Source organism: Talpa occidentalis, unplaced genomic scaffold (assembly GCF_014898055.3).
Source record: "Talpa occidentalis isolate TD23 unplaced genomic scaffold, MPIMG_talOcc4v2.1 talOcc4.4, whole genome shotgun sequence".
Classification (NCBI taxonomy): Eukaryota; Metazoa; Chordata; class Mammalia; order Eulipotyphla; family Talpidae; genus Talpa; species Talpa occidentalis.
The window spans coordinates 268606-294741 of NW_023604295.1; the positions used below are offsets into that span (position 1 = coordinate 268606).

The 26136-nt window shown below is 66.9% G+C and overlaps 1 protein-coding gene across 1 annotated transcript; it reads right to left on the bottom strand.

Moving 5' to 3' along the window:
* Positions 1-2996: 2996 nt before the first annotated feature.
* Positions 2997-25916, bottom strand: COL6A2 (collagen type VI alpha 2 chain). Its single transcript, XM_037524847.2, is given in 30 exon segments — positions 2997-3876; positions 7298-7336; positions 7539-7991; positions 8093-8245; positions 9001-9046; positions 9216-9251; positions 9403-9465; positions 9903-9965; positions 10102-10137; positions 10345-10395; positions 10509-10571; positions 10864-10926; positions 11058-11120; positions 11352-11414; positions 11809-11898; positions 12077-12142; positions 12422-12484; positions 12834-12887; positions 13230-13275; positions 13366-13391; positions 13559-13585; positions 13775-13819; positions 13899-13952; positions 14837-14902; positions 15476-15496; positions 15599-15885; positions 15888-16124; positions 16127-16195; positions 16345-16478; positions 25892-25916. Coding segments are annotated over 29 exon segments (3057 nt in total). The 5' UTR covers positions 16460-16478; positions 25892-25916; the 3' UTR covers positions 2997-3277.
* Positions 25917-26136: the final 220 nt, after the last annotated feature.

Here is a 26136-nt window from a genome sequence, read left to right on the forward strand (position 1 = left end):
TCACCCGGCGGGACTCCGTGCCCGAGGCTGGTGGCCGGGCCTGTGTCAGCGTCCACCTCCAGTAAAGTGCCAGCAACGGCGCCTGTGTCATGTGCTTGGATGGGGGAAAGCGGCCACGCTGGGTGACCGGGACCCCAGCTCCGGGGTGGCCAGCGTCTCAGGCGGGGATCCTGGGCAGCGCGGCCCTGGGGCCGGGCACGGGGCAGAACCCGCAGGAGCGTCAGCAGCCCGCCTGGCCGGTGGGCCTGGGGGGCAGCGAGGTGTGTGTGGGGGAGAGACTGGGAGGGACAAGGGAGGAGGGAGTCGGGGGGAGGCTGGCCCAGACCCTGCGGCGGCAGCAGTGGGCACAGAGCAGGTTTCTGTGATTCCAGCAGGCGGGGTGAGAAGCGTCCTGAGCTCTCGGTGGCTTTTCAGGCCTTTGTTGGGATTTGCCAGGCACATGGCAGGCAGGGGTGCCGGGGGGCCAGAGGCTGGCAGGCTCCCAGCCCCCGGCAAGTCTTCACTCCTTCTGGGCTCCCCGGCCTTCTCTGGCGGTCTCTGCTGCTCCCGCGGTTCTGCTCTCAGCTCCCGCGGGCGGCCCCGGGACGCCGCCCTTCAAAGCCCAGTCTCAGCCCAGGTGAATCCCATCTCCACACGCCCACACCCGCTCCAGGTGCCGCCATCGGGCGTGCATTCGGGACCGCAGGGATCCCTCATCCATCCTGATGGCGGGAGGGCAGGAAAGCCTGATGCCTTTTCACTTACCCCACAGACCCCAAGTCCTGGCCTGCAGGGCAGAGCATCGCCCCGGGGTGGGGGTAGGCTGCGGCACCCTGAATTCCCCCAGGGTGGAGGCCAGCCAAAGGGGCCCCGCAGAGGGGCTGAGGGCCCGGGGAGGGGTGGGCCTCCCCAGTGTCCTGTCCACCGACATGAGGCAAAACTGCCACGTGAGCTGAGCCTGGGGCACAGCCAGCGAGAGGGTTCATGGGGCGCCCCCGGGGGGAGGTGCGGCTGCCAGCGCCTGGCTCGGGGCTCGGGCTCAGCAAGCGCTGGCGGGGAAGTCCCTCATCACCACCCAGGTCTCCAGACTCTGCTGATTTTCCAGGTGAACCTACTTTTTTTTTTTTTTTTAAGATTTATTTATTTATTTATGCAAGTACTGGGTACAGTCAGAAGCACGGGAGGGTGAGAGATTCACCAGAGCCAGAGCGGGGAGCAGAGCAGGCAGAAGGACCGAAGGACACTGCTGAGGGGAGCAGCGGGCGGCAGGAGAGGTCTGCGCGCCATGTGGGACCCTCCTCCGGTGGCCGGGGAGCAGCCGGGGATGGAACCGGCGCTGCAGAGGCTGCGGGCAGCTTCGCAACCCAGCGCTCAACCACTGCGCCGCCGGGGAGGCCCAGGTGAACCTACTTTTTAGCGTCCCCTTTCCTCAGGGACTTCTGGGAGCTGCGCCTCCCTGCTGGTGCCCGCCCCCCCTTGAAAAGACCGCTGTGGCCGCAGTTGCACTTTGGAATCTTTCCTTCCACGTCCCCCGGCCAGGGCCGGGGCAGCCAGGCCCGCTGGGGTCCCCGTCCAGGCACCATGTGGGCGCCCCGGGGGATGCGGCGGCGGGACAGGCGCGGGAAGGCGCGGTGCCGGCAGGTGGGGTCGCCGTGCCGCAGGACTCTGCGCGTCACCACCATCCCGCTGACCCTGCCCGGCCGGCGGCCCCGGCCAGGGATGGAAGCCCTGTGGCTTGCGGGATGGCTCCGTTTCCCCCATTTGCCCGCGATGCCCGCGATGCGCCGGGCTCCGGGGGCCGCCTCCCTGCCTCCCCGCAGGGGTTGCCCCGTGGTGTGTGAACTTGCGGTCAGCGGCTCCTTGGCGGCGGGTTAGAAACGCTTCCCGCACACCGGAGCGAGGACGCGCCCCCGCCCCGTCCCCGCCACCTGCACGGGGACGCCCCTCCAGGGTCCGGAGACCCCGCTAGCCAAGGCCGGGAAGGGGCCACAGAGCCGGGGCGGGAGCGGCGCCCTCAGCCATCAGGCGGAGCAGGGCGGGAAGGGCGGGAAGCCCTCTGGGCGCAGGGCTCCCGGGGTGCAGGTTTGGGGGCTGGGGTTTGACAGCAGCGGGGCTAGACCTGGCTGACTGAGAAGCGAGGAGGGCGGCCCTCTCTCTAGTTGCGGCTCATGCGGGCGCCCAGCAGCTGCGCGAGGGGGCGCCCGCCCAGGAGGGCGCTGGGGGCCGAGTCCCGCCCTCCCCTTCCGTCAGCTGCGCCAGACGAGCCCCGCAGACCCCTGTCCGCTGTCCCGCGCGGCCCCTTGAGGGGCGCAGCCCGTGGCAGGCCCGTGCCGGTCGGTCCTCGGCACCGGGCTGGCGCCACAGCCGTTGGCCCCGCTGGCCTCCTGGGCTCTGGCTTCCTAGAGCCGGGGCCCTCACGGGGCGCTCACGGCTCTCATTTTGCCACGCCCTGCTTCAGAGGGAGACGCTTGGAAGAAGCCCCCAGCAGCGGGAGTCCTGTCCCCAGGGGAAGGGTCGCTTGTTCCCGCTGAGCTGTGTCCCTGACGCTGAAGGCCCCCGAGGGGACCCCCTCAGAGGCTGTCCTGGCAGATGTGGGGGAGGGTGGGGGAGGGAGCAGGACAGAGGCCTGAACCCCTGGGCGGGTGCCCTCGAGGGGCATCTGGGTGGCTCTGGAGCCCCTCCCCAGGCTAACACTTGCCTGGGTGCACGGGGCACCTCTGTGGACACTGGCCCGTGGCTTGCTATGGCACCTCCCAGAGGGTGAACCCCCAGCCACTGCGGGGACCAGAGAAAGCAGCTGCCCCTCTCCCAGCTGGGAACACCCCCACTAGACATCGCGAAGGCGCCAGACTCAGGAGGGGCGTTTGTTAGTCCTGCGGCTTTGTTTCCAGCCCGGGCCGCTGGCAGGACTGTCAGCGCTGCCCGCACCGCCGGGCGCCCGGGACCGGGGCAGGGTCCTAGCCCCGCGGGTGCCCCTTCCCCGGGGAGGGGTCCCCAAGGCATGGAGGCTGGGAGAAGCAGGCGGTCAAAGCCTTTATTGGGTCTAGGGACGGGCGCGCGGGGCCTGCGCGCACAGCTGAGTCTGCCCGGTGCGAGCCCCGCTGGCGAGGCCGAGGCGCCCCAGCATGCCTGGGAGGCGGGGGTGCCGGCTCCTGCGGGCACCGCGGGGAGGTGCGCCGGGGTGCGGGGCCTGCAGTGCTGCGGGTGGGAGAGGAGGTGGGGGGCTGGGCGGCCAGGGAGCCGGGTTGGGGTCCCGCCGCCTGGAGGAGACAGGGCCCCGCGGCAGCACGCCGCGGCGCTAGCAGATCCAGCGGATGAACCTGTCGAAGAAGCCGGGCTGCGCCAGGCTGTCGTAGTCCTTCTCGCGGAAGACGGCGGTCGCGTCGCCCAGGCTGATCTTGGCCAGCACGTCGGCGTCCACGTCGCCGCCCACGGCCACCACGGTGGGCACCACGTTCTCCTTGCGCATGGAGTGCACCGCCTCCTCCAGGCTGTCGTTGCCCGTGACGCCGTCCGTGAGGAACACGAAGGACAGCTCCGCGTGCCTGCGCGCCCCGGCCGGATGGCCGCGCACCACGTGGTTGATGGCGTGCACGATGCCCGCGCCCACGTGCGAGAAGGAGTTGAGGTAGCGCGTGTTCTCCAGTGCCGCCTGGATGGCCGTCAGGTTGAAGGTCAGCGGGAAGGCCAGCTGCTGCTCCAGCGGGCCCCCAAACTGCAGCAGGGCCACGCGCGCGTTGAGCGGGTCGTCGTCCCTGCGCGCCAGCGTCAGCTCCCGGGACACCTCTTCCACGAAGCGCCGTGCCTTGAGGAAGTTCTGCTCGCCCAGCCGCTCGGAGCCGTCCAGCAGGAACACGATGTCCACTGGCCGCTGCGTGCACTGGGCGACCGACAGCTCTGCAGGAAGGGGCGGGGCCAGGTGAGCCCCACCCCGCCTCGCCCGTGGGATTCCCGCCGCTCCCAGGCCCGGCCCCACCTGGCCCCCGGGCCACGCCCCAGGTCACAGCCAAGGTGTGGCTGGGGCCACAGCCCCTCCCACCCTAGGGTGCCCCCATACCATGCCCGCAGGCACCACCCCTCTGTGAAGGCCCTCCCTGGCCATCACCCCAGGCCGCCTCCGGGCTGTGCTTCGAGCCCTCTCCCCACTAGCAGCTTCCTGCCTGCCTCGCACTGAGACACCTTCGGGGCTCCCCCAGGGCTGGAGCCAGAGGCAATGCTCCCAACCCCGGCACATCTCTGCCCGCAGCGTCTCCAAGCCCCCCTGGGTCCCTCCCCATGCCCTCACCTGGCCCAGAGGCCCTCCCTATGCCGGGGCACAGGGCTGTCCCCCCACCTGTGATGTCAAGATGACAGGAAGACCACCTCCTGCCAGGCCCCAGGAGGGCCATGCTGGCAGGGCCCCGAGGGCAGTGGGGGCAGCAGGCACACCCCTGCAGCAGCCGCTGTTACCACGAGACCCCACCCCTGGGTGGTCACCTGCCTGGACAGAAGCCACGAGGCTGCAGCCAGGGGTGAGGCCAGGCCTGGGCAGGGCAGGTGCCAGGCACTGCCTGAAAACCCACACCCGCCACACGCGGGGCCGCGGTGTGCTGAGGGCCACGAGGCGGGACAGCAGCTGGCCCTCGCCCGCAGCCTTGCGTGAACCCCAGCTCTGGCGGCTGCGCAGGGGTGGGTGCCTGGGATCGCCCCCGCAGGCCGAGGCCCCTCCTGGAGTGGGCAGGCGCGTGCTCTGCTCACCCCAGCCGGCTGGGGCGCGGGGTCCCCTGGGGAACCAGGCTCTGGACCTGCACCGGCGCCGCCCTTCCCCCCGTGCAGCCTGATGGCTGCCCGAGCCCCGCCTTTCATAGGGCACCCCGAGGCGCACGGCCGCGCACGGCCCCACACGCCCCGGGAGCGTGGCGGGCAGGCAGGCTCTGCAGAACTCTCTTTAATGAGCTTATCCGCGACTGTAGCTTATATGGGCGCTGGCTCGCGGCCCCACCGGCCCCACCGCCCCATCCACAGCCCGCAGCTTCCGAGTCCTGCGCCGGGGTACGGGTGCAGGGAGTTCCTCCACGCGTCAGCTTGGGGAGGACAAAAGTGCTTCAGCGCTCACCCTGGCAACCGTCAAAGGTGAAGCCAGGAGTTCGGGGGTCATTTAGAGGCGGTGAGTGCTCCTGAGGGCCCTTCCCCCACCGCTGCTGTGGCTTTTGTGGCTAATGGGCGCCCCGACGTCCCCCACAGCTAGGTGAAGTGTGGCCGCCTGCCCCCAGATGCCAGCATCCCGGACCCGGGACTGAAGTGACCCTATGAAGCCAAAAGGACTTGGCGGCTGAGATCAAACGCCCAACCTGGGGGCAGTACGCTGCTGAGCGTCCACCCGACCCTGAAGGCCAGTGTCCTCGGGAGGGGAGGGGCCGGGGCTAGGAGCAGAGACCGGCAGGGAGGCAGGAATGCCCGCTGGCCTCCCCGCCTGTGGGCGACACCTGGGGCTTGAGCCTTGACCGTGGCCCCCAGGCGGAGCAGAGGCCTGGGTGGCGCGGGGAGAGGGGCAGCCCCGGCGGTGGCTTCAGCAGAGGGCCAGCGCTGCCCCGGGCACCCCCACGATGTCCCTGTGCACCAGCTTAAAGGTGTCAACAAACAGGTCCGTCCAGTCCTGCCGCTCGCCGCCCGTGGCAAACTTGGCCCGCTCGGCGGTGTAGACCAGCAAGGCCACCAGCCTGGAGTAGGTGGCCGGGTCCTGCGTGAGCTCGGTGGCGTTTAGCAACTGCTGGACCAGGGGCACGGTCGTGGGGAAGGAGGCGTCCGGGCCCTCTTCCGTGCGGAGGAAGGCGACCGGGGGCTCGCCAGGCCGCGCGCCATCTGCGGGGCATCCAGAGAAGGCCTTAGGGACCCCGCTGGCCCAGCGACCTCCAGAGGCGCGGGGCCCAGCCGCGCAGGGGCGGAGGCTCGGCCGGGGCTGGAAGCGCAGGTGTGGCAGCGCCACGCCGTCCGTGCGGTGCCCGAGCTAAGGGCCTTGGGAGCCAGCAGCGGAGGTTTTCGGGGGCCTCTCCCTCTGGCTGTGGTCTTGAGGCTCAGGGGCGGCCAGGCCACCACCAGGCCAGCTCCCGCTGGACCCTGGGAGGCCAGCGTGCCCCTCACTCCAGCACCAGTGCGTCACAAGGACGGAAGGACAGCCCAGACCTGCTGTGGCCGCAGAGCCGCGTGTGGCACTAGCAGCTGGGCCCCTGCTCTGGGGACGACCCCACGGAGGCACGGGGGCTGGAGGCCGGCTCTCCATGGAAATAGTGGGCGGGGCAGCCTGCCACAGATGAGAGGCGAGGGCCCTCCAGGAGGGAGGCCGGCCCCCAGCCCACTCCCATGAAGACCCAGGCAGCTGGGGGTGGGCCCGGCTGAGCTCCCCCGAGAAGCGCTGCGCCTGGTCAGGGTGGGAGGCCACTGGCACCGACTGGGGCACTCTGCTCTCCAGGGGCCGAGGTGAGTGTGGCGTTTCAAGGACCGTGACTGGGCAGCCAAGGTCCACTGGGCGCTGCCATGTCCCTGGGAGGGCTGGGTCACCATCTGGACACTGGGCTTGGGCTGGGGGCCAGCGCTGTGGGTTTCCAGTGGCACTGGGCACCAGAGCCCGCTGTCCCCGGCTGGTCCTGGGTAGGCAGCTGACCTCACACCTCCTGGGAATACCCACTGCTCGCCTAGGGCCCTAATGCGGCCTTGGGCCGCGAGTGCGTCCCTGGAAGTCTGCGTACGCCTGGGGGTTGCTGCCAAGTCCATGCAGCGTTTGCCCCCGGGCCCTGGCACTGCCATGTCCTCCCAGTGGGCCCTGGGGTGCTGCACACAGACCCCGGAATGCTGACTGTGTAGCTGGGCGGGGGCTCCTATCTGTGCCCGCTGGAGCCACCTGCGCGTCTGGGCTGAGGCTGCTCGCTCTGACGGGGCCGGTGCCCAGCTGCGGGGCCCCGGGGTCCTGCTCCTCCTGGCCTGCTCAGGCCCTGGGGGCCGGCCTCCTCGGGCCCCTCCTCGGGCCCCTGGGCTCCCAGGGCAAGCTGGCATCTGCCCGAGGAGACTGGGAACCCCAGCCAGCTCGGGGTTGGGGGTGGAAGCCAGCGTCAAGTGGCCCCTGTCCACGCTGACCCCCCTGGCCACTTGTTTGCTGGATCCCGGGTTCCAGAGGTCCCGGCCCGGGTCCAGGTGGGGATGGTAGAAGGGCCGCGCCCCAGCCGCTCTTGGACGTGCTAGCGCCGGGGGCTTCTCGCTGGAGGGAGGCCGCCGCGGCCATAAGCCCTGGGTCCCCGCGGGCCCCCCTCGCCCCGGCGGGGTGCGCCTCTGGCGCCAGGCTTACCTGTTTGGCACGGGAGGTCCGGGCACACGATCTGCGGGTCTGGAAGGGAGGGCGCCGGGCAGCCGTCAATCTCTACCCTGCCCCGCCCCGCCCCTCCGCCCGGCCCCGCCCCCTCCGCCCCGCCCGCCGCCCGGCCCCGCCCCTCCGCCCGGCCCCGCCCCCTCCGCCCCGCCCGCCGCCCGGCCCCGCCCCTCCGCCAGGCCCCGCCCCTCCGCCAGGCCCCGCCCCGCCCCGCCCGCACCCGGGCACAGCACGTCCTCCATGTCGTCGATGAACTTCTCGGCCACCAGGTCGGAGAAGAGCGTCATGCTGCGCACGTGCTGCGGCTTGTGGCAGGCGATGGACGTCAGGCTCTCGCTCTCGTGCCCCTCGTGGAACATGTCGCCGATGCCGATGGCCGTGACCGTCACGTCGGGCGCGCACAGCGCCTGCAGGTGCAGGTCGTCGTCGCGCGGGTCGTGGCGGCCGTCCGTGATGACCACGGCGAACACGCGCGTCTTCTGGCGCCGGCTGTCCTTGATGAGCTGGTTGTAGGCGAACTTGAGGGCCGAGGGCGTCCAGGTGCCCCCCGCGATCCACTCGAGGTTCTTGACGGCCTCCTTGAAGCTGGCCAGCGAGTCCACGCGCTCGTCGTCCAGCTGGATGGCCTCGAAGGTGCCCTCGTGGCTGTACTGCACGACGCCCACGCGGGTCCCTGCGGGCGGGCGGGCGGGCGGGCGCGGGCTGGTCAGCGCGGCCGGCGGGCGGCGCCCCCCGCCCCGCCCCGCCCCGCCCCGCCCCGCCCCCGCGGCGGACCCGTCTCCGACTTGGGGTCCTTGGCGATGGCGCCCAGCCTGTTGACCACGTTGATGACGAAGTTCTTCTCCAGCGTGAAGTTGGTGTAGCCGATGCTCTCCGAGCTGTCGATGACGAACACCACGTCCAGCGCGCCGCAGCGCTTCTCGCAGTCTGCGCGGGAGGAGGCGGCTCGCGGGGGCCCGAGCCCGCGCACCCCGGGGCCCCGCCCGCGCCCCCCAGGGGACCCGCCCGCGCCCCCCCGGGGCCCACCCGCGCACCCCGGGGCCCGCCCGCGCACCCCGGGGCCCGCCCGCGCACCCCAGGGGACCCACCCGCGCACCCCGGGGCCCGCCCGCGCACCCCAGGGGACCCACCCGCGCACCCCGGGGCCCGCCCGCGCACCCCAGGGGACCCACCCGCGCACCCCGGGGCCCGCCCGCGCACCCCAGGGGACCCGCCCGCGCACCCCGGGGCCCGCCCGCGCACCCCAGGGGACCCGCCCGCGCACCCCGGGGCCCGCCCGCGCCCCCCAGGGGACCCACCCGCGCACCCCGGGGCCCGCCCGCGCACCCCAGGGGACCCACCCGCGCACCCCAGGGGACCCGCCCACGCACCCCGGGGCCCGCCCGCGCACCCCGGGGGACCCACCCGCGCACCCCGGGGCCCCGCCCGCGCCCGGGGCCCCGCCCGCGCACCCCAGGGGACCCGCCCGCGCACCCCGGGGCCCGCCCGCGCACCCCGGGGACCCACCCGCGCACCCCGGGGCCCGCCCGCGCACCCCAGGGGATCCACCCGCGCACCCCGGGGGACCCGCCCGCGCACCCCGGGCCCCGCCCGCGCACCCCGGGGCCCGCCCGCGCCCCCCAGGGGACCCACCCGCGCACCCCGGGGCCCGCCCGCGCACCCCGGGGCCCGCCCGCGCTCACCGCAGCAGCCGCACGTCTCCCGCACGTAGGTCATGACGTCGCACTCCTGGGCGGCGTCAGCGGCGGCGTCAGCGCCTCGGCCTCCGGCCCGCCCGGCCGGTCCCCGAGGCCGACCCCGCGCCCAGGCCAGCCCGAGCCCGCCCGCCCGCCCGCCGGACCCTCCGCCCCGGCCCCGCCCGCCCCGCCCGCCCCGGCCCGGGCCCCGGGGCGCCTACCGTGAGGCCGGGGTCTCCGGGGGGCCCGGGCTGTCCCTGCGGGCGGGGGGGGGGGCGGTGAGCGCGCGGCCGGGGGTCTCGGGCCCTGCGGGCCTCCCGCCGGGGCGGGGCGCGGGGTGGGGCGCGGGGGGGGAGGGGGGGCTGGGGGCGGGCAACGCGCGGGGAGGGGGCGCCGGCCCCGGCGCACCTCAGGTCCCGGAGCTCCTCTTGGTCCGCGCGGGCCGGGCTCCCCGGGGGAGCCGGGGTCTCCCTGAGAAGGAAGGAGCGGGGGTCCAGCAGCGGGCGGGGCCCTGCGGCCGGCAAGGGGCGGGGCGGGGCGGGGCGGAGGGCGGGGCGGAGGGCGGGGCTGGGGGGTGCGGGGCGCGGGGTGGCCATGGGGTGCGGGGCGTGGGGTGCGGGGGGGGGGGGCGCGGGGCGCGGGGTGGCCATGGGGCGCGGGGTGGCCATGGGGTGCGGGACGTGGGGTGCGGGGCGGGGGGGGCACGGGGTGGCCATGGGGTGCGGGGCGTGGGGTGCGGGGTGGGGGGGGTGCGGGGTGGCCATGGGGCGCGGGGCGCGGGGTGGCCATGGGGTGCGGGGCGTGGGGTGCGGGGCGGGGGGGGTGCGGGGTGGCCATGGGGCGCGGGGCGCGGGGTGGCCATGGGGTGCGGGGTGCGGGGCGCGGCGCGGGGCGCGGGGCGGACTCACAGGCTCGCCCTTGGTGCCTTTCCTCCCGGGCTGTCCCTTCACCCCGAAGTCGCCTCTGCCGCCCTGGACAGCACAGACGCGGGTCAGCGGCGGGGCCGCCCGTGGGCCGGGGCGGGCTGGCAGGGTCGCGGGTCCCCCCCCCCCGCGGTGCCCTGCTCACGGGGCGCGCCCCTCGGGGCAGGGTCCACCGGCTACGCACCTCGGGGCCTCGCGGGCCGGGCTCTCCCTTCTCCCCCTGCGGAGCAGGCGCGCTGACTGTCCCGGGCGGGCGGGGTGACGGCCTCCCGGGACGCAGGTGGGGGCCCCGCCCCCTCCCCGCCCCCCATTCCCCGCCCCCCTCTCCCCGGCCCCCTCTCCCGCCCCCCCTCCCCCCCCCCCCCCTCCCCTGCCCCATCCCCCGCCCCCTCCCGCACTGGGGCCCGCCCCAGCCCCCCGCGCTCACGGGCTCTCCGCGCGGTCCTGGGTAGCTGAATCCCGGCCTGCCGGGGTCTCCCTGGGGGGCGGTTCAGGGGAGGGGGCAGAGGGGTCAGGGCGTGGGGGGCCGGCTGCGCCCTCCGCCCCAGAGCCCCAAGCCTTGAGCAAGCTGCCCAGGCCCGCGGGGAGTACCTTGGGGCCTGGCGGTCCGGAGTCACCGCGGGGACCGGCGTCACCGGGGTCTCCCCGAGATCCCTAAGGGCAGGGGTGGGGAGAGGGTGGGCACAGGCGGTTCCGGGCCCCTCCGCTGCTGCCCACTGGGACCAGGCCGGGGGTCGCGGCGGCCCCCTCTCTCAGGTGTCCCTCCTGGCTCCCGGCCCTGCCTGCCCCCCACTTCCGTCCTGCCCAGGGCAGCCTGAGGGTGGGCGCCAGGGTCACGTGCGCCCAGGACGCCGCTGCCCAAGGCCGGGGCCTGCGGCCCTGCAGGGTGGAGGGTGCCGAGTGGACGGTGGGGTGGGAGGGCGGGCCCGGCTGAGCCGCGGCTGACCTGCTTGCCGGGTTCTCCCGGGGCGCCTGGGGGGCCTCTGGGTCCAGGCAGGCCGCGGTCTCCCTGGGGAGAGAGGGGACAGGGCCCCGCTGCTGACCGCCGAGCCCGGGGGTGGGGCTGGGGCTGCCGTGTGCGGAGGCCCTGGGGTGTGGGTGCCTCTGCGCCCCCCACCCTCTGCCCTCCATGCGGCTGACCTTGGCGCCTTTGTTGCCGATCTCTCCGGCCAGACCCCGGGGCCCCTCGGGGCCAGGGTCCCCCTGTGAGAAGAGAGGGTCTCAGTGGGGACGAGGGCTGGGGGAGGGAACGGAGGGTCACCTACTCCTTGGGGGAGGCCCTTGTGTGGCAGCGCTGCCCCCCGCAGCATGGCCAGAGTCCCGCCGGCCCGGAGCGTGGGCCGGGGTCCCGCCCCTGCTCCTGCAGGCCCAGCAGGGACCCCCCCCTCCCCCCGCCGAGAGGGCACCCGGGCTCGTCCGCCTGCGGACACTCACCTTCTCTCCCTTGGGGCCATCGCTGCCGGGACCACCCTTGGTTCCAGGGTCTCCTCGGCGCCCCTGCAGAGAAGGGAGTGAGGGTGGGCACCCCACGTTGCATCCCCAGAGGACTCTGTTTGGAGCCCGGGGCCTCCAGGGGTCGTCAGCCTGGACCCTGCTCTGGGCGGGCTCCGGCAGGGATGAGGTGGGGGCCGGCTGGGCCCCAGGGTGGGCCCCAGGGGTCAGCAGGGCTGGGGTGGGCTTGTCCCCGGGTCAGGCCGGGAGCTGCCGGGCTGGGCCCTCGGGGGCGGGACCCAGCGGTGCAGGGTGGGCGCTTGCGGGCCAAGGGATGCCCCTGGCCGGGCTGGCGGACGCGGCCCCTCCTCCTGTCCCGGGGCGGCTGGGGCAGGGGGTGCGCACCAGGGGGGGCCTGGTGCTGGGGGGCGGAGCAGGGCCGGGCTGGGGCAGGACTCACAGGCTCGCCTCTGGGTCCTCGGGGCCCGGGCCCGCCCTTGGCCCCCTTCACGCCGGGACTGCCGGGGGAGCCGTTGTTGCCTTGGTAGCCCTGCGGAGGACGGGTTCAGCGGGGAGGCCGGGCCCCAAGCAGCGGCACTGGCCCCGGGCGGCCTCCGTCCCTCCTGACCCGACGGGTGGGACCCAGAGACTGAGCTGGGAGAGTGGGGATCCCGGGGGGGGCGAGGGGGCCTCTGGCTGCGGGTGCAGCAGGCCGGTCGGAGGGGCACTTGCCTTGCTGCCTTTGGCCCCGCTGTCTCCGGGGGGCCTCTGCGTCCTGGGCGGCCAGGGTCCCCCTGGAAGTTTAGAGGATGTCAGGGGGCAGGACCCTGAGGGCTGGGCCCCTGAGCACAGGGTGTGGGTGCTGGCGGCTGGGCACCAACTGCCCATCTCGCCAGCGTGCGGGCGGCCAGGGGCTGGGGCAGGAGGGCACCAGGGCTGGCCATGAGTCGGGCGTGAGCTGGTGGGTCCCGGGTGTGCACCTGCAGTCCCCGGGCAGGGCACCCCCCAGCAGGCACCCCGTGACCCCCTCCGACTGCCCGTTTACAGGGACAGGCCCTCGGCGGGCCGCCTACCTTGGTGCCTTGTTCTCCCCGCTCGCCAGGACTGCCGGCTTCCCCTGCGTAGCCATCGGGGCCCTGCGAGAGAGGGGGTGAGGGCCCGCCCGGGGCTCCTGCCCAGGCCGCACTTGGTTTCCCCGCGAGCCCAGGGTGCTGGCGGGGGTGCTGACCAGCGCCGATATCTGGCCCCAGAGGCGCCTCCAGCCTTGCGCCCCCAGACTCAGCACCAGCCCCCCACCCCCCCCAGTCCCTCCCCTCCCCCCAGGGCCTGGTGGCTGCGCCCATGGGGCAGGGCGGGACCCAGCTGCCTGGCCTCCCACCTGGCTCAGAGGCTACTTGGTCACGTGACCCCGGGCCGGGCAGGCGGTGGGCAGCTGGCTCACAGCAGGGCCCCCGCCCCGCCCCGCCCCGGCCGGGCCCTGCTTACCCTGCTCCCGGGGTCGCCCTTGCAGCCGGGAGGTCCGATGCGGCCCAGCTTGCCCTGGAGGAGAGGGGGGCGGCAGGTGCACGGGGGTGGGCGGCCAGTCCCCGCTGCCTCTGCGCTGCCCGGCACGCGACGGCCACCGGGGCTGCCAGGGCCGGGCTGTCCCGGCAGCGTCTCCGAGGGTGCCCGCGCGGGAGCGCCCAGAGCCCCCGCTCGCGTGGTGTGCCAGCTGTGTGCGCCCCACAGACCGCGGCTGCGGGCGGGGCTGGGCGCTCCCCGGCCGGGGCGGGGGCAGAGGCGCGCGGCCCTCTAGTCCTGCGACCACGGGCTGTGGGCAGTGCCAGTGCCGAGCCCCGAGGGGCTGGCGCCGCGGATACCAGAGACGCTGGCAGCCCCCACCTTCTGTCCATCGGTCCCGTTCTTGCCGGCCAGCCGGACGCGCCCTGAGAAGATGGCAGAGGCCGTCAGCCCCGGGGGCCGTGCCCGAGGGGCCGGGGGCTGGGTGCCCGCCCGAGTGCCCTCCCGCCCGCTTACCTTCCTCCCGTCGGCTCCAAACTCCCCCTGCGTGGATGCAAAGCGAGGCGGGTGAGCGGCAGGGCCACGGCCGCCTCCACCCAGCAGGAGGCCGAAAAGCCCGAGCTGCAGACCACGCGGCCCCAAGCCCACTCCTGCGCCCCCAGGAGGAGCCGGGCCGCTCTGCGGGGCTGGCCGCTCGGCGGGGCGCTCACCTTCTCTCCTTTGAAGCCAGGAACACCCTGCGGGCGAAGGGGCAGAGCAGGTCAGGGGCAGAGCGAGGCCACTGAGGCGGGCAGGCAGGGAGGGGGGCAGAAAGAGGGTCTGGGGGGGCCTGGGGGGCGGGGAGGTGCTCTGGCAGGGCACGGGGTGGGCAGCCCTGGCCTGTCCCATGGCCAGCCGGGGCGGCGGGGGTGGGCGTGGTGACTTGCCTTGGGTCCCGGGAATCCGATGGGGCCTTCGATGCCGGGGTCTCCCTGTGGAGAAGAGCAGAGGCCGTGGATGTCGCCCCAGCTCTGGGGAGCTGGGCTGGTGGGCAGCGAGGAGGACACTCACCTGTCGTCCCTTCTGTCCTGGCTCTCCGGGCTCACCCATGTTGCCCTTGGCACCCTAAAAGCAGGTGACAGCAAAAGGGGTAAACTGAGGTGGGGGGACAGCAGTTCCTGGTCAGCAGGGGGCTGTCCCAGTCCAGTCAGCTGCCCCAGACTTGGGCCCCTCTGGTCCTGGCCAGGCCAGCCCTCTGCAGCTGCTCCCGCCTGGCACGGGCCTGGGCATGATGTCCCTCATTACCACCCGAGGGCAGGCGACCCTGGCCCAGGGGGACACTGCAGGCCGCCTCCGGGAATGGGTCCAGGCGTGCGGGAGTGGGCCCTGCCTGCTGACACTAACTGCAGCGCAAAGAGGGCCAGGCCCCTGGACGCCTGCCACCGAGCAGGGTCAGCGTCCGGTCCGCAGCAGCCCCATTCGCCACGGCAGTACTGACCGCCCCGGTGAGGCCCGGTGTCCCCGCCCTGCCTGTGTAGCCAAAGCTGTCCCTGTGGACGTTCGTCCCGGGCGGAGAGGGCGGCGCTTGCTGTGCCCGGCCTGGGGTGGGGGCAGGAGGGCCCGGCGCCAGCTGTCTGGTCCCTGCTGGCCAGGCCGGCCCTCTGATCCCGCTGGGAGGACGGAGCTGTTCGCCGTGACTCTGCAGCGTCACTTCGGTGTCGCATCTGGAAGCTCCTCCCTCCGCTGCCCTCTGCGGGACGCCCACCCGGGTCCCTGTTCTGTCCCACCCCCCCGGGCTCAGACGAGGCGGAGCGAGCATGGGCAGCTGGGCTGCTTGGGGACAGCTCGCAGAGGTGACCGGAGCACCTCGTGGCTAGTCCTGGCCGTGAAGCGTGTTCCTCACGGTTTTCTCCAGTTAAAAGGGAGTCGGTGGAAACAGCTTCAGTTCCTTGGGGTCAGAAGTGGGGAGCCCCCCCTGGGCCAAGGGTGGTGGCCCCGGGGCTTCTTACCTTCTGTCCGCGGTAGCCCTTGGGGCCGGCCGGCCCGGGGAGCTCCAGGCAGCTCACCTTGTAGCACTGCAACAAGAGGGTGGGGGTGGGCCCGTGTCAGGCTGGGGAAGCCCTGCCCTCGGGCACCCAGGGAGGGAGGGGCAGAGACGGTCAGGCCCAGGCAGCGCGGCTGGAGGGAGGCGCAGACTTGTGGGACCCCCGGCTGCAGGGGACGGTGCTCAGGCGGGCCGGAGGCCCAGCTGCATGGGCAGTGTCCCCGGGTGGACCGCGTGTGCTGTGGGCAGCTGCTGGGAGGAGGCGAGGGGGAAGCCAGGCTGGGTGGGAGCTGGGGCTGGGTCACGGGGGAGGCCGCTCGGAGCGGAGGCCCGGGGTCAGACTCCGGGCGGGCCACCCGCCTGTCCTCCTGGCCTGGCTGGGCAGGGCTCCGCCCCGGTGCGCGGTGGACGGAGCTCGCCAGCCTGGAGGATGGCCCTCAGCCCGACGCCTGGCAGGCGCCCTGGGTGCCCCAAGGCCGGCCCCGCGGGGCCTGGAGAGCCTGGGTCCCAGGTCAGGCGCCGGCGGCGCTGAGCCGAGGGTCCGGCCGACCCGCTGCGGGGCCCAGCGCCACCTCCGGCCCGGCACGACGCGCGGCGCGCTCACCTCTGCGTAGGCCTCGTGTTTCTGCGGGCGGGAGGAGGGAGGCCGGTCAGCCCGGCGGGCGGCGCCCCTCGGCGGGGAAGGGCCGGCGCGCGCCGCCCGAGGGCCTCTCCGGGGGCGGCTCACCATGACCTTGATGATGCGGTTGATGGTGTCCTGGTCGATGGCGGGGGAGTCGGGCCGCATCACGGCGTAGGCGGCGCGGTAGAGCTCGTGCGGGGCGCTGGCGATGTCGCGCAGGCCCTGCTCGCGCAGGTGCTGGTTGGGCGCCACGGCGAACAGGCGCAGCCCCTCCTCGCGCGCGCGCTCGGCCTGCAGCTTGACGCCGCCGCACGGGCTGCCGGTGACGTGGCCGTCGGTGATGACCACGGCGAAGCGCGCGGCGGCGGGGCTGGGGTGGCGCCGCACCTCGCCGTCATGTTGGCCAGCGCGCAGTCCGTGAAGGTGCCGCGGCGGAACGAGTCGATGGTGTCCAGGCGGTTGAGGAAGGTCGCGCGGTCGCTGTCGGGCTCGCTGAAGACGCGCACGCGGTCGGAGAAGTGCAGGCCGCCCTGGCGCCAGCTCAGCGCCACCTGCCCGCGGTACAGCTCGTCCTGCAGCTGGCTCACGAGCTGCCGCGCGAACTCGCGCATGTGGTAGAGCGCGCTGTCGATGGCGACTGCATGGCCACGCTCTCCGACGTGTCCAGCACGAAGTACACGTTCACGCGGCAGTCCGCCTTCTCTGCGGGGGCGGCGGGCGGGGCTGGGCGCGCGAAGCGGCCTGCGAGCTGCCCCCGGGGCGCCCCGCCCCCCCCCCGCGCCCCACCCCGCGCCGCCACAGCCCCGCGCGCCCCGCGCCCCGCGCCCCGCCCCCCGCGCCCCGCGCGGTACCTGGGCAGCTGCTGCCTCTGTCGGCGGGGCCGGGCGAGACGAGCTCCTGCTGCTGGGCCTGGAGGACGCCCAGCAGCGCGCAGAGCAGCAGCGCGCGGGGGCCGCGGGGCAGCATGTCGGCGGCGCCCGGCGTCCTGCGGGGCAGCGCGTGAGAGGAGCTCGCGGACCCGCGGGGACGCGGTGCGGGGGCCGCGCTCCGGCCCGGGCGGCGCCTGCAGCCGGGCGGGCTGGGGGGCGCTCACGGCACCCCGCTTGGGGCCGGGCGCGCCGCTGCGTCCCCCAACCGCTGGCCGCGCGGGGCCCGGAGCGCCGGGGGCGAGGGGGGCCGGAGCGCAGCCGGCCGGGAGGGGCCGCCGGGCTCGGCTCTCGCTTCCCGGGGCTCCGAGACGGCTGCGGGGGCTCCCGGGGTGTGGGGCGCGTCTCCGCGCGGACCAGGCTGCCCGCGCGGCGCCTCCGTTCCCGGGTCCGCGGGGGGTGGGGGCGGGGGCGGCCGGTGCGGTGCAGGGAAGGGGGGCGCTGTCGTCGGGTGTTCCGGGCGGCGCGCAGCCCCACCGCAGAGCCGCGGGGCACCCCGAGAGAGGCGCGCGCTGCCCAGTCTGCGCCCCCCTCCGCCGCGCGCAGGGGGGACCCGCGTCTGCGCCGGGCGGGCCGCGGGGGCGTCCGGGGCGCTGCTCTCGGGGCGCTGCTCTCCGGGGCGCTGCTCTCCGGGGCGCGCCCCGAGCGCGGAGGCGCGAGGCCGCGTGAGCGGGACGCAGGCGAGAGCCGGGAGCACCGGGTGGTGGGGGGGCTCCGCTGCGACGAGGCCGCGAACCGCTGAAACCTCCGGATGCACGTTCCGGAACTGGTCAGCAGACGGAGCCCGTTTGGGTGACGCTTGGGTGACGTTTGGGTGACTTTTGGGTGACGCCAGATGGCGTTTCGCCCACGCGCCGAGGCCGAGGAGGCGGACGACGCGCCCCACCCTGTTTGCACCCCGCGCGCCCGAGATGCGGCCTCGGAAAGTGTCACAAAACTCTCTCCAAGAGGAAGCGCCCCAAAACTTGATGATTAAAAACTGGCGAGTGCACAGACCGCGCGTCCTGAGCCGGAGCCCAATCAGCGGCTAAGAAGACCCGGGGGGCGAGAACCCCAGCACCTGGAGGTTAAAAGCCCCGTCCTGGGAACCCGCCCCGGAGGCGGTGGGCGACGGCCACCCGCGGGAGACAGTGCGACTGGCCAAGGCTGGACTCGGGGGACAGGGCGTCGCCCGGGTTAGTAAATGCTTTAAGTCATTAAATAAAAATCAGCGGACGGTGGGCGTGCCGTCGAGGAAACGAGGGCCAAGAAATTAATCTCAGGAAAGCAAGAGAGAGAGAGAAATGACAGATTAAACCAACCCAGTATGAAAATACTCATGTGTGTCTAAGAGTCGGTTGTTCGAAAAGCCCAACAAGATAAAGAAGTGTCAGCAAGTGTCACCAAGAACGGAACAAGATAAAACGCAAATACAGAAATATACATGTTCAGGAATGAGGAAATGCAGCGATACTGAAATTTTGCTGTTGGTTGTTTTGAGAGCACCTCAAGGCAGCTCCCTGCCCTCATTGTGGGCGCCCGGGAGGGGTGCTTAGAGGAGAAGAGCCGGCGGGGCTGCCCTGGGGAAACAGAACCGCCTTCCCCAGGCCTGGCCGCAGCCTGGCGGGGAGTTCCCACAGCACCGCTTGCTGCCATGGAACGCGTGTCCCCACGTACAGAGGTAAGCTGCCTTTCCACTCGTTCTTAAACATGTGTATCCTGAGTCTAGAGCTGATAAAAGATAACCCTAAAAGAAACTCACAGAAAGATCTACTTTTGAGTATAGGTGCAACAATCCTAACATATTCAAAAATAAAATCCAGTAGCGTATTAAGGGACTCATACCGGAACTGAGATGAAGTTAGTTAAAAACACATTGACACAAGACTAGGGCCCAGGGCCTCCCCTGGTGGTGCAGGCAGTGGAGCGCCTCGCTGTGAAGCTGTCCGCAGCCTCTGCAGCGCTGGTTCGATCCCGGCCAGCCGGCGAGGGTCCCACATGGCGCGCAGACCTCTCCTGCCGCCCACTGCTCCCCTCAGCAGTGTCCTTCGGTCCTTCTGCCTGCTCTGCCCCCCGCTCTGGCTCTGGTGAATCCTCTCACCCTCCACACATCTGGCCCATACCCCAGCTCTTGTATAAATAAATAAATCTTTAAAAAAAAAAAGCACAATTGGTTAAAACGCAATCTATGAAGCTGTCCGCAGCCACCACAGCATGAGTTGGATCCCTGGCCAGCCAGGGAGCTACCCACATGGCACAGCAGACCCCTCCTGCCGCCCGCTGCTCCCCTCAGCAGTGTATTTCGTCAGTCTGCCTGTTCTGCTCCCCGCTCTGTCTCTGGTGAATCCTCTCACCCTCCTGCGCATCTGGCTTGTACCCCAGTTCTTGTATAAAAATAAATAAATAAATCTTTAAAAAAAAAAAGAAAACCACAAGACTAGGCCCCCTATTAATATAAACAGAGAAAACCATGTAACTGCTCTAACAGAGCCCCAACACCCATTTCTGAGTGAAAAAGGCAGTAAGAAAAAACTTCCTAAGACATTTACAAGTAGGATCAACATTATAAAGGATATAAATTTCAAATCAACAACTAATATTCTATTTTACATAAAAACTAAAGTAGGGGTCATATACCTTTTAAGAACCTGGACAATTTCACTTTGTACAAATGTGCAGATACCCGCGTACAAACGTCAGGCCCCTGGTAAATTGGGGGCCATAGTAGCCCTTGCACTCGTGTGGTTAGTACTCGCATGGGATAACTTCACTTTCAACCCATTTGTATGTCTGGATCTAAAGTGGATCTCACATAGATGGTGTACAGTTGGGTCATGGCTTTTGTTTTGTTTGTTTGTGGGACCCTCGCCGGGCGGCTGGGCGGCTGGGCGGCTGGGGATCGAACCAGCGCTGCAGAGGCTGTGGGCAGCCTCGCAGCCCAGCGCTCAACCGCTGCGCCACGAGGGGAGGCCCCTGTTTTGTTTGGTTTTAATGTGTTCTGTCAACTTGCCTTTTGACTGGAGCGTTTAATCCATTTACATTTAAAGTGATTCCTGATAAGGAAGCACTAACGTGTCATTTTGCTCTGTTTTCTACATACTTTGTGGTTTTTTGTTCCTTAATTCCTGCATTACTGTCTTCTGTGTTTGGCTGATTTTTGTAGCAAAACATTTGTATCTCTTGTTTCTTTTTGTGTATTCTTTATTTCCTTTGTGGTTGCCCTGGGGATTACATCTGACATCCTAAAGTTATAACACTAATTTGAAATGACACTTTCTTCAATAATATACAAAAACTCTGTTCTTTCAGGGCTTCCCCGGTGGCGCAGTGGTTGAGCGCTGGGTTGCAAAGCTGCCCGCGGCCTCTGTAGCACCGGTTCGATCCCCGGCTGCTCCCCGGCCACCGGAGGAGGGTCCCCCATGGCGCGCAGACCTCTCCTGCCGCCTGCTGCTCCCCTCAGCAGTGTCCTTCGGTCCTTCTGCCTGCTCTGCTCCCCGCTCTGGCTCTGGTGAATTCTCTCACCCTCCCGCGCTTCTGACTGTACCCAGTGCTTGTATAAATAAATAAATAAATCTTTAAAAAAAAAAGTGAAATTCTGCCTTTTGATTGTCTGGTTAGAATGTGTTTTGGTGTGAGTCTCTGCGTTCATCCCCCTTGGCGTTCACTGAACTTCTTGGATGTTTATATTCATGTCATTCATCAAATTTGGGATGTTTTGAACATTATTTCTTCAAATATTTCCTTTTCCCCTTTCTCTCTCTGCTCCTTCTGGAAGTCCTGTAACAGGAACGTGCTCTGCTTGACGTATCTCAAAGGCCCTTCATTGTCCTGGTGTTGACTTTGCTAATTATCTCTTCTTTCTGCTCAAGTCTGCCTTTGAACCCCTTTAATGAGTTTTATTATTGTACTTTTCAGTTTCATTAAGTTCATCTTTTTGGAAGCCATTTAGGCTTTCTAGCTCTGTTGATATTTTGTTCATACATAGTTTGATCGACTTTCGCCAGGCCTTCCTTGAGTTAAGTAACTTAAGATGATTGTTTTAAAGCATTTGTCTAGTAAATTAATCGTCAGGTCTTTCTCAGTGACAGTTTGTATTGGTTTATATTTTTTCCATTGAATAGCATATACTTTCTCGTTCCTTTATATAAGTCTTGCTATATTTTTGTTGTTTTTGAAAAACGGGCACTGAATCTAATGCTAGGGTGCTATGGAAATCTGATTATTTCCTCCACATGGTTTTCTGTGATTTGTTTTTGTGTTTTTGGTTGCTGGAGGCTGTCTCTGTGCCAAGGGTGAGCTTGAGATAAACTTGGGTTGTCCCAGGTCTTTTCCAAGCCTGTCCCTTCTCCTGGGAATGTTCTGTGGCTCTAATTTCCCCATATATGAAGTTGCTTTGGAATGCCTCCTATTCAATGTCTGACTCACAGAAGGAGAAGAGCAAATTGGGGTAAAGGTGACAGTCCTTTAGATTCCCTGGAAGTTTCTTCAGCCAGCGAAGGAGAAACTTGCGGTTCTGGAGGGAAATGTCAATCTCGGTAGATTTTACAAGAAAATACCATTCAATGAGTCATGATTTTAGAAGGTATCAGTATCGCAGACAGTCCTACTGTTATTCCAGTCACACCGTGATCCTCAACAGTAACAGGACAACTGGAAAAGTCACAAAACTGTGGGAATTAAACAACTCACTTTTAAACAACCAATTGATGAAAGAAGGGAAATTAGAAAATACTCAGAGATTAATGAAAATGAAAGTACAAACTACCAAAACTTACGGGCATAGTGAAAGCGGTGGAAATATATAGCGGAAGCAAACAAGAAAGATTTAAAACCAACAAACTAACTAACTTTACAAGTTAAGGAACTAGAATAAGAAGAACAAACTAAACCTAAAACCAGCAGAGGAAGGAAATAATAAAAAACAGAGCCGAGTTAAACAGAGAATAGAAAAACAATGAAACCAAAAGCTAGGTCTTTGAAAAGATCAGCAAATCCCAAGAAGCATTTAGCTAGGGGGACTAAGAGAAAAAGAAACAAGATCTAAACTGCTGCAATCAGAAATGAAAGTGGGGCTATCACTACTTTTCTACAGAAATGAAAAGGATTATAATAGGGTTCTATGAACAATTATATGCAAACAAGTCAGAGAACTTAGATGAAATGGATAAGTTTCTAAAATTACAAACTTACCAAGGCCAAACTATGAAGAAATAGAAATTGCGAATAAATCTATAACTAGTAATAAGACTGAATCGGTAATTAAAATGTCCTGGGATTCCTAGGTTGTGTGGTATTCCCTCCCTCCCCCATCACTTGAAAAAGTAAACCCCCGCACATTATCACTTCACTGGTGAATTCTACCAAACATTTATATAACTAACACCCTACTTCTCAAACTTAAAAAAAAAAAAAAAAAATAGTAGAGAAAACCTCCTACCTCACTCTGTGAGGTCAGCTGATACCTGACACCAAAGCCAGACAAAGAGACTACGGAAAAAGAAAACCACAGGCCACTATTCCTTGCAAATATTGATGCAAAAATCCTTAACATAACATCAGCAAACATAATATTAAAAGGATTAAACAAGCAGGATTAATTTTCTGGAATACAAAGGTGGTTCAACACATGAAAATCCATCAACCTTACTATCACATAAATAGAATAAGGGAAAACCCACATGATCATCTCAACTGATGCCGAAAAGCCTTTTGATAAAATTCAACCCTCTTTCATGATAAACACACTAAAAAACTAGTAATAGAGAGAAACTACCCCAATGTGATATAAGCCAAATATGAACACCCTACAGTAACCATCATAATAGTGAGAGACGAGAACATTTTCTTTTAAGGTATAAGCCAAGGCAAAGATGTTCAATTTTGCCACTTCTGTTCACCATAGTCCTAAAAAGGAATAATCAGGCAGGAAAAAGTCAATATATAGATATTGGAAAGAAGTAAAATTCTCTCTGTTCATAGATAATATGATCTTACATGTGGAAAATTAAAGATTCAACAAAAAGAAACTTTAAAAATAAACAAATTCAACAAAATAGCAGGGCTCAAAGTCAACACCCAAAAGTCAGTGATGCACAAATCATCAACAATCTACACACATATCAGGGACAATCCAAAAGGGAAAATAAAAAATACTTCCCTTTGCATTAACATCACAAAGAATAAAATAATTAGGAATTACCTTTACCAAGGAGGTAACTTATTTACTGAGAGCTATTAAAATTCTGAGAGAAATTTTAAAAGACATAAATAAATGGAAAGACATATCATGACCATGTATGGGAACATTTAATATTAATATGTCAACACTACCCAAAATGATTTATAGATTTATTAAATAAGTAATTACTACCTTTCACCATGCACAAAAATCAACTCAAAATGGGTAAAAGAACTGGACATAAGACCTGAAACCATAAGATATATAGAAGAAAATAAAGGTAAAACACTACAAGACAATACGTTAAAATCGCAAGAACATCTTTAAAGACTCATCACCGAAAGCAAAGAAAGTCAAGGAAAAGATAAGCCCCTGGGATTACATCAAACTGAAAAGCTTCTGCACAGCAAAAGAGACATTAACCAAAACAGAGAGATGCCCCACTGCGTGGGTAAAAATCTTTGCACTCCAGTCAACTGATAGGGGACTGATCACAAAGACATACAAAGAACTCACACGGCGCAACAAAAACAAAATAAACAAAATAAAAAATAAACAATCCAACAAAAACAAAATAAACAATCCAAAATAAGCAAGAAATGGGCAGAAGAACTTAAAAGACATTTCTCCAAAGAGGAAAAGCAAATGGCCAACAGACATATGAAAAAATGTTCAACATCCCTGATCATCAGGGAAATGCAAATTAAAACCTCATTGAGATACCACCTCACACCAGTGAGAATGGCACACATCAAACAAACTAGCAACAACGAATGTTGGCGAGGGTGTGGAGAAAAAGGAACTCTCCTGCACTGCCGGTGGGAGTGCAAACTGGTCCAGCCCCTGTGGAGAGCTGTGTGGAGATTTCTGGACCTACTAAACCTAGAGCTTCCATAGGATCCAGCAATTCCACGCCTAGGTATTTACCCAAAGGACACAGAAACATCCACTCCAAAGAGCACCTGCACCCCTATGTTTATAGCAGCACTGTTGACAATAGCTAAGCTCTGGAAACAACCCAAATGCCCAAAAATAGATGACTGGATCAAGAAGATGTGGTCCATATACACCATGGAATATTACTCAGCATTCAAAAAAGATAAACACATGCCATTTGCAGCAACATGGATGGCGCTGGAAGGGATCATGCTCAGCGAAATAAGCCAGAAAGAAAAAGAAAAATCCCGGATGCTCTCACTCATAGCAGGAATCTAGAAAACCTAAATAAGGGACCAGGGAAAAGACTAATTATAATAAAGTAAAGATCAAAACCAGCAAGCAACTACAGACACACTGCGGGGGGGATTAGGGTTAAAACGAGGGGGGTGGGAATTGCACGGGGACTCTGCCAAGATGAACACGCACACACTGTGCAAAAATGAAAAATGTAAAAAAATATATAAATTAAATTAAAAAACAAACAACCACAGACAAAGGCTTGGCTGGACGTCACTGCAGAGGTGGGTGAGCGGCGCACCTGGCCCTGAGGAGGCCTGGACACGACGGGGAGCGGCCCAGGCCACGGGAGGGGCCACCTCCGCCCCGCAGGCAGCAGCTCTGAGCCCCGGGACACGGGGGTGTCTGGACACGGCAGAGGCGGGCGCGGCGGGGCGGCGGGGCTGCTGCGGGCCGCGGGCTCCTCCGGAGACGGAGCCGGGGCGCGCGTGACGCGCCTCCACCCCGGCCGGCCGGGAACCCGGGGGGCGCGGGGCCGCGGGCGCCCTGGGGCTGGGGTCACGGCGGCCCCGCCAGCAGCGACGGGCGCAGGCGGCGCGGCGGGGAGGCGCACGGGGTCGCGCGCCCCCGGAATATTACTTGGCCGTGAAAGGGCAAGCGCGGCTGGCACCGCGGCCACCGGGCGGCTCGAGGCGGGCGCGGCCGCGGAGCGCGGGGCAGCGGGATCTCAGTTTCCAAGATGAAAGGCCCGAGCCCGAGGGCGCGGCCCACCGAGGGCGCCCGGGGAGGAGCCCCGGCTGCGCGGAGGGGTGCGCACGCACGGCGGGGGCGCCTGCGAGGGCCGGGGAGCCCCGGGAGGCCGGTCGGGGCGGCGCGCGGGGTCCAGGCTGGGGGCGGAGCCAGGCCGGCCGCAGGCGCCGCCTCCCCCGGGACGCGGACGCGGGTCGGGCCCCCTCGACGGGCCTGGGGTCCCGGGCGGAGGCGCCAGGAACTGCTCACCCGCCCGCCCCGCCCGCTGCGGCAGGGGCTCCCCAGCAGACGCCCCTCTTTGCACCAAGGAGCGCGGCCAGGCTCGAGGGGAGGAGCAAAGGGCTTGGGGTTCGGACTCTGCGGGGGGCGGGGGGGGGGCGGTGGTCTGGAGGCGGGGCCGGGGCACAGCCGCGAGGAGGGTCCAGCACCCCGGCCCGCGCCTCCTTCTGCCGGGCGCCCCCGCCGCGGGGAGGGGCACTGGCTGGGCCCCGGCCTGACCGGCCTCCGAGTCTGGACTGCGGGGCCCCTCCCGCCCCAGGGTCACGTCGCCGGCAGCGCCCACTCCTCTGCCGAAGGGTGCCAGGCTTGGGGGGGCAGGCTGGGGGGCTGGGGGGCAGGCTGGGGGGCAGGCTGGGGGGGGCAGGCTGGGGGGGGCAGGCTCAGGGGGCAGGCTCAGGGGCAGGCTCAGGGGCCAGGCGGTGGGGGGCAGGCTGAGGGGGGCAGCTTCAGCCTCCCCGGCCGGCGCCCGCCTCGGGCCCAGGCCCAGGCCCTGCAAAGCCTTTTTGGGGTTCGCTGACCAGACCCGCCAGCCGCGCCTCCCAGATCCTTCGCCTCGAGGCGCTGGCCGGGCAGCCCCAGGGTGTGGGAGCCGCTGGCGTCCCAGGAGCCCCCGCCGCGGCCCCCCCAGACCTCGCGCCTCTTTCCAAGCGGGTGACTCAGCCCCGAGTCCTGTCGGCCGGGGGCTGGGGGAAGGGCGGGGGGCGCCGCCTGCGCGGCGGGAGCGCCCAGGCCGCTCCTTCTTCGGGGAGCAGCACCCCCCATGCGCCCCTGGAGCCCGAGCCGCCCAGCCCGCCCAGCCGGTCGGGCTCCCCGGGCCCCTCGCCCACCGCGGACCCGCCCCGGTCTGGCTGCTCCCCCAGCCCTCGGTCGTCTGGGCCCGGGGTGACAGCGAGGGCCGGGGTGGGGCTCTGTCCCGGAGAGCGCGCGCGGCGGGGTCCAGCACCCGCCAGAAGAGGGGCCCCCAGAGCTCTGCCCGCGGCCGTGAAGGGGGCGCCCCGGCGCCCCACCGCCCCTCCCGGGCCCTGGGGATGGAGCCGGGCGGCACCCCCGCGGCACGGTCCCCGAGGCCCCGCGCTCCGCCGCCCGCACCCCGACAGCGGCGGCGCTTACCTGACCGCGGACCGGACCGTCTGGGGCTGCGGGCGGCGCGCAGGGCGGGGCGGCCCGGCCCGGCCCTTATACCCGCCCCCCGCGCCCCAATGCGCGGCCGCCGGGGGGCGCTGCGGCCCCGCCGATGGCCGGGCGCGCGAAGGGGCCGAGGGGACCCCAGCTGCGAGCGCCCGCGCCGCCCTCCCCGCCCGGGTGTGGGGGAGCCGAGCCCCTCCCGGGTCCCGGGGTGCGACCCCTGCCCGGGC